The sequence below is a fragment of the Aegilops tauschii genome, chromosome 1 (genome assembly GCF_002575655.3).
Source record: "Aegilops tauschii subsp. strangulata cultivar AL8/78 chromosome 1, Aet v6.0, whole genome shotgun sequence".
Taxonomy (NCBI): domain Eukaryota; kingdom Viridiplantae; phylum Streptophyta; class Magnoliopsida; order Poales; family Poaceae; genus Aegilops; species Aegilops tauschii.
The window spans coordinates 494,083,715-494,090,996 of record NC_053035.3 but is presented as its reverse complement, the minus strand read 5'-3'; the positions used below and the strand labels follow the sequence as shown (position 1 = coordinate 494,090,996).

At 47.2% G+C, this 7,282-nt stretch overlaps 1 protein-coding gene across 1 annotated transcript; it reads left to right on the top strand.

Moving 5' to 3' along the window:
* Nucleotides 1-1,393: 1,393 nt before the first annotated feature.
* LOC109736473 (S-type anion channel SLAH2-like) lies at nucleotides 1,394-3,882 on the top strand. Its single transcript, XM_073500536.1, has 2 exons — nucleotides 1,394-2,701; nucleotides 2,791-3,882. Exons 1-2 carry the CDS (start codon nucleotides 2,171-2,173, stop codon nucleotides 3,880-3,882), a joined length of 1,623 nt encoding a protein of 540 aa, XP_073356637.1. The 5' UTR covers nucleotides 1,394-2,170.
* Nucleotides 3,883-7,282: the final 3,400 nt, after the last annotated feature.

Genomic DNA, 7,282 nt, shown 5'->3' with positions numbered 1-7,282 from the left:
TGCGCATGGACTAGGGGCAAAACTGAGCACAATTTTTATCTGAGGGCAAAACTGAGCACATGGACACCACTGAGGGCAAAAGGATAACTAACCTTATCATTTATGTTTTTGAAAGTTATGGCAATTATGTGCTACTACCTCTAGTCGAATTATAGGGTCAGTATTGTCTGCATCTTTAGGTTGACAATTCGATCCTTCCATATCATCTAGAGAGACCATTTTCTTTTGAGTAAAAATATAGAGTGACCATTGAAATGACTACGACAAGGATCACTTGTTGCAAATGCACTAAGTTTAAATAAACAGTAGCGTAAAAATTAAGGTGGCAAGAATAGACACTAGAGCTTCTATTGGTTTTTTAGATGGAAAGCTCGGAATTGGCATCTATTAGTTGCTCCTCTCTCTCTCTCTCTCTCTCTCCCTCTCTCTCTCTCTCTCAGAATCCATTCATATCCATCATTTTATTTATAAAATTTGAATCTTTGTGAAGATCGAGCCCACAACTACTGCAAAGGTGTAATTTTGATCCTCAACTCTAATATACCACAAATTATTGGTCTTTCAAGTTCCACAACCGTCTAGTCTTGATCATGTTTGTTATTTTTGAATTTAGTTTGTAACTATTTTTTGGAAATTCCTTGTTTTTAAATCTATTCCGTTTTAACTAAACTTTCTCATTTTCCAGTTGCTTCCTTCTATCGTTTTCTAATTTTTTGGTAATTTTATATTTAATTAAATAAAAAATTGACCTAAGAATAATCTATGCTTTTCAAATTTAAACTAATTTTCTTTTACATATTTATGTAAATTTGGTTGGTTTTTCCAAAAGAGGTTCATGTTTTCTAATTGTCTATGTGTGACCAGGATGCATTCCATGTGGCTGAAATCATCACCATACCAGCACCAATATCAGTTTCAATTTATGAGGGATCAAATGCAAACACTTTTTACATTTGATAAGCAAAACACTTTCCATATCAATGGAGCAAGCTTACCTGAGAGTTGTTGAATGAATAAAAACATTTTTTTTTCATTTATCAAAATGGGGATAGCCTTGAACGTTTAACTGTATAAAAATGGGGAGTACCATCTATGTTTGATCATACCATAAGTGATCTAGAGAGCTTGCAGATTACAGGTTAGTATGGATGGTGTCCTCGCATCTCAACATCTAACTATATAAAAATATCATTGAGAAAGTACGAAATAATATATCTATGATTTTCCCAAAAAGGCATTTCATAATTATTTTTGTTCTTTATTAGCAACACAATCATATATTCATATATATAAAATAAAGGTTAAAGTTGCACCTCTGGAAATGTATCAAGGTCTAAAATATTGTGCATTTCAAAATGTATGAGGTAAATAGGAGTAGAAAACATCTGCATAAGACACAAACTATGATAATTCAATTTTATAATCCTTTATTTGTAGTTATCGAGATGAAATTTACAGATTCACTATGATTAGATTGATTTTATTTATAGAGAGGAGAACACCTTTAATATTGGATTATTGGTAGCTACCAGAACTTACCAAAAGAAGGATATTTCAATGGGAATGTTATCTGGCGAGCGAGCACGCATGTAACAGTAGATGTTATGACGAGTAGCCAGCGCATTATTTTTTTGACATTGTTTGTGCATGTAACAGTAGATGTTATGACGAGTAGCCAGCGCATTATTTTTTTGACATTGTTTGTTTTGAGGTTGCTTACCATATACGACGAGTAGCCAGCGCATTTGTGCGGACCACTTCCGTTGGTTGTTCAAGATATGGAACGAATATTATGCTCCTTTCGGATTGTGACTCGTCTGAGCACGCACGATGCATGCATGTATTATTGGTGATTCTTCATGTTCAAGTCAACTAGTCAACTGCCGATCCATTGAGTGGAATCAGTCCACACTTGTCGAGTCAGTGACATCTAACGTCGAGCTCTGGCACCTATTATATAAACTGAGGTATGCTTCGCTATTTCGATTGCCTGGAGTCGTGGAAGAATTCGGCGCGTGCGCTAGCTTTCTCCGGGTACGTAAGCCATGCTGGTGTTCTATGTGTGCATGCGTTTTTTCACGACGAGCCGAGCTAACTACCCCTGTTGATATCCGGGGTTGCATTTTCAGGAGCTTGGCTTGGCTATAGCGTCCTTGACCGGTTGTTGGCCATGGCATCCAGGGATGGGGATAGCATCTGCAGCATCCAGATGGCAACGGGGGTACTGGACGGCGAGCTGGACGAGTCTCCGGAAGTGCTTCAGGATCAAGATGAGACGCCGTGCTCCGTTTTGTTTAGCATGCCCGCCTCGCCGTCGGGGCTCCACCTCGCGCAGGGTATGGCGGGCGGGGCAAAGGTCCAGATCCACGACCCTGCTAGGCCGCGGCTTATGAAGCATGCCCGCTTCCACTCGCAGCCGTCCATGCTGATCAGAGGTGGCGGTGAGGCGCCGGCTATGCCGCGGAGTGAAAGCATGCGGGAGCGGGACCGGCGGCTCGACCACTTCAGGACCTTCTCAGGCCGTCTCGAGCGGCAGCTCTCTATCCTTCGCGGGGCGGTGCCGCATGAGCCGCCGGCAGACGATATTGAGTGTAACGCCGCGGCCAAGAATTCCATAGAGCACACCGAGGAGGACAATGACATCCCCTCCGCCGACCGCTACTTCGCCGCCCTTGAAGGCCCTGAGCTCGAGACCCTTCGGGTACGTACCACATAACCGTGCCGATGCATTCCAAAACATGTACCTTTCGAGACGTCGTCTTCTCTAACAACAACTACCTGGACGTGCAGCCAGCAGAGGTAGCGGTGCTGCCCAATGGCGAGCCCTGGCCGTTTCTCCTCCGATTTCCGATCAGTGCGTTTGGAATGTGTCTCGGCGTGAGCAGCCAGGCAATGTTGTGGAAGACTCTTTCGTCAGAGCACTCCACGGGGTTCCTCGGCGTGCACCCCGCCGTCAACCGCGTCCTCTGGTGGGCCTCCGTCGCCATCACCGTCATTGTATCCATCACGTACCTACTCAAGGTTGTGTTCTACTTCGAGGCCGTCCGCCGCGAGTTCCACTATCCGGTCCGCGTCAACTTCTTTTTTGCACCCTGGATCGCTTGCCTCTTCCTCGTCAAGGGCTTGCCCCGCCCCGAGAGGGAGATCAGACACATCGTCTGGTACCTCCTCATGACACCCATCCTCTGCCTCGATCTCAAGATCTACGGCCAATGGATGTCCAGTGGCGAGCGCCGGCTCTCGAAGGTGGCCAACCCGTCGAACCACCTCGCCGTTGTTGGCAACTTTGTGGGAGCACTACTCGGTGCCAAGATGGGCCTCCGTGAGTTGCCCATCTTTTTCTTTGCCGTCGGGCTCGCTCACTACCTCGTGCTCTTTGTTACCCTCTACCAAAGGCTCCCCACCAGCATGCAGCTTGCCAAGGAGCTCCATCCTATCTTCTTCTTCTTCGTCACCGTACCCAGTGTCGCCTCTATGGCCTGGGCGAGGATCTCTGGCGAGTTCGGCCACGGCCCCAAGCTTCTTTACTTCGTCTCACTCTTTCTCTATGCATCCTTGGTGGTACGCATCAACCTGTTCAGGGGGGTTCGGTTCTCACTGACATGGTGGGCCTACACGTTCCCGCTAACGAGCGCCGCGCTGGCCACTGTGTTGTATGCATCGGAGGTGGACAACATGCTGACCCGAGCATTGGCGGTCGGGCTGGCAGGGATCGCCACCGTCACGGTCATTGGAGTCATGGTCAGCACCGTATACCATGCGTTCGTGAGTAAGGACCTCTTCCCCAATGATGTCTGCATCGCGATCACAAGGCAGAGGCCCAAGTTCAACAAGATCCTTGCACACCTCTGCTTGTCCAGCACCGATGAGGCCACCATTTAGAAATTTGAGATCCAAGTGCAAAATGCAAAACATGGACCTAAGCAAGAAAACGAGGAGAATCAACACATATTTTACTCAATTATATGATATCGATGTATATTGTTTCTTATAATACTTAATGATTTACTCAAATGTTAATGCTAAGAGAGTAAAGGTAATATTCAAGCAATAAATTGATCCTGGCTTCTGTATATATAGAAGTGCCAGAGTAACGTATGCACAAGGAACGGCATCTTGTATGTATACATAGCTGATAAGGAGTCGTTTGGTGTCACTCGACTGATTCTTTTTTTCCAGGGTCAGTCGGTTTGGTTTTAGTCATCCGATGCAAAATGAATGGCAAGATCGCCTCCTTCAACCTCCTGCCCTCCTGTTCATGTTGTTCCCCAAACCACCCCAGGTATCACCGGCCCAACCACCTGCCTCCGCTGCCCGTGGCGCTCCCGCACCAGCCACGCCGCACTGTCGTACAGTGACGACGACGTGGATCGATGCCGTCATCGCCAGTCGCCCCACGAACTCCGCCGGATCCTGCAACACACGGGCGACTTCCAGGCGAGGAGGCTCTGCTTCATAGCCCAGGGCGCCGTCGCCGCAGCTCCTCACCACCGTCCCGAGGCCCAGTCGTCAGCGTCCATCGATGAGCAACTCTTCATGATGAAGGTCGATCAGTTTGGCAATGGTAAAGGCGGAGGAGAGCATGCGCGCGCGTAGAGCTATAGCTGCCCAGTGAGCGTACATCGTCGACTTTGGAATAGAGTTGCGGCCTGTGTATATATAGTGCTAGCTTGATTGGTAGAAAGTCAAACACAACGGCGCGGTGGACTTTCTATTTTTAAACCGGAAAAAACACACACAGACAAGGTGGTGCGCGCGCACGAACGGCGTCAGTGATTGATCAGTTCCACTGCATGCCCTAGACGGACCTAATTAACAGATGAACTGACCAACCTAATCAGTCTCATTAAGTATCTCACTTTCACATGCCGCAAATGCTACCTGTGCACCTGTCAATGGACCAGCGCTAGCTAGCTTCGCTTCTTGTTTGTATTTGACTTTGCTCCAAATGTCAAACAACGTGGATATATTCGGTCGAAACATCTGAGATAAGGTCATGAAGATTGAAGAGGGAGTAAAATATTCAGTAAGTAGAGCACTGTAGCTGGCATATGCTTCGAGGAGGGAATAATCCTGGGATTATGCCTTTTTGCGTCCAAGTTATTTAAGCCAGTGCAGATACACCATCATGCATGGCATCATCGATCATTGACATCTTGCTTGTGACACGTTAATTATAGTACTGTACTTAATCCTCCAACCGGATCTGGCATCCTGCAACTTGTTAATCATCGTTTGACTTTCAGTAACGTCAAAGGATCAAGAGAGGTAGCACATGGTTGAGAACCGTAAGTAAGCTACCGTACATACATCTAGGGTTTCTCTCTCCCTCATCTATCCCTTGACAGCTAGCTAGGGTAAACTCTCCCCTCCAAGCTTCGCCGGCGAGCCTGTGGATTCGCCTCCCCTCTGCCCACCGCTCCGGCGGCCGGTGGCGGGGAGGGGAATCCCGGTGATACGTTACTCTTGGATTCGTGGAAAACTCTTCATATATTTGAGTCACTCGGGACCTTCAAAGTTGTGCGCTTGTGCCTCGTACTTGTTTGTGAGGGTTTGAAGCTCGCCCAAAGAGCTACCTCTAGCAGGAGGGGACTTCGGAATTTTTTGACCAAGGTTCTCAGAGACCTAGGTGAGACATTCATTGTCGTGGGAGCATTCGTTGTTCCCCACCTCTCCAACGAAGATTAGCACTCCCTCAAGAGTGTAAACTTTGGATCACATCTTCCTCATCACTTTGGTTGTCTCTTACCTTAGGTTTACATTTTGTTATTACTTGCTTGTTTGTGTGCCTTGTGTAGCTTACTAGCCTGCTGTAAATCATCATACATGGTGTATAACCTAGTTGCATTTCTAGAGAACTTATGTTTCCGCACTAGCCTCTAAGATCAACTAAGGGGGGCAGCTCGGTGCATGTAGCTCCCGCTTGCGCAGGGTACAGGGAAGGGTCCGACCACTTTGGGTCTATAGTACACAGCTTTTCCCTACATTTCTGCAAGAGGCTATTTCCAGGATTCGAACCCGTGTCCTTATGGTCACAAGACAACAACTTTACGGCTGCGCCGAGGCTCCCTTTCCTCTAAGATCAGCTAAGAAAAGAATAAATTGGGTAGTCTCTTATTCACGCCCCCTCTAATCCATATTTAGAACATCTTTGATTCCTAACTAACCCTCACCACTTCAAATAAGGTCTGGAACTTGCCCTAAAAGTTCACATCAAACATCATGCCAAAACATGAAGCAATTTGGTACAAAATAATCTATTCACATCTTTGTTGTGTAATTCCTTATCTAAGCCCATATCTCATGCAATTTTTTAAATGCCTCCAACTCCCCATTCCATTCAACCACATTGACTGTTACACCTTCTTTCACCAGGTCATATGTAGGGTATCATGCAACCTGTTCTATTAGGACATGTGGAGGAAGGTTCACCAGAAAAGTATAGCTACCAATCTTTGTTATCAATCTCTCTGATCAACCAGGGCAAGTTGGTCTTATAATTCTTAAAAAAACTCTTGAACTAACATAGCCTTGGAAATTTCCCCTACTTCAACATACACCATATACCATACACTAGTAGAAAAGAGGGCTTTGGTTCAGGCCGGGTCAGCCCATTAGTCCCGGTTCAGTCCAGAACCGGGACCCATGGGGGCACTGGTCCCGGTTCGTGAGGCCAGGGGCCTGCCGGGCCTCGTGGGGGCATTGGTCCCGGTTCGTCTGGCTCCTTTGGTCCCGGTTGGTGGGACGAACTGGGTCCAGTGGGCCTCGCTCCTGGCCCACCACCAATGGTCCCGGTTGGTGGCTTGAACTGGGACCACAGGCTGCCGTTTAGTCCCGGTTCATGCCACGAACCGGGACCAATGAGGTGCCTATATATACCCCTCGCCCGCGAGCAGAGCACTCCAGCGCTCTGTTTTGCTCTGGCCGGCGAGGGGAGGGCTTTGTGGTGCTCTACCTCACCTCCTATGCACATGAGGTGTTCGATGAAATGCCTGAGCCACACTAGTTAAGCTTTCTAGTCTCGAAGCTCGACCTCGAAGCTCCATTTTCCTCGATATTTGTCTAGGTTTAGCGGCCCGTCACATCCCATTCCCGTCTTCACCGCCGTCGATCGCCCGCGCCGATCTCGTCGCCGGCACCACCGTGGTGAGCCTCTTATTCTTATCTTCTTTCTGAAAGAAAAAAATTCTTACTTTAGATAGATACTTGTCTAATTTTCTTACTATTTTATTGCTTGTTATTATATAGTGCGATGGTTTTGGTATCCGCCCCCGTCGGCCCT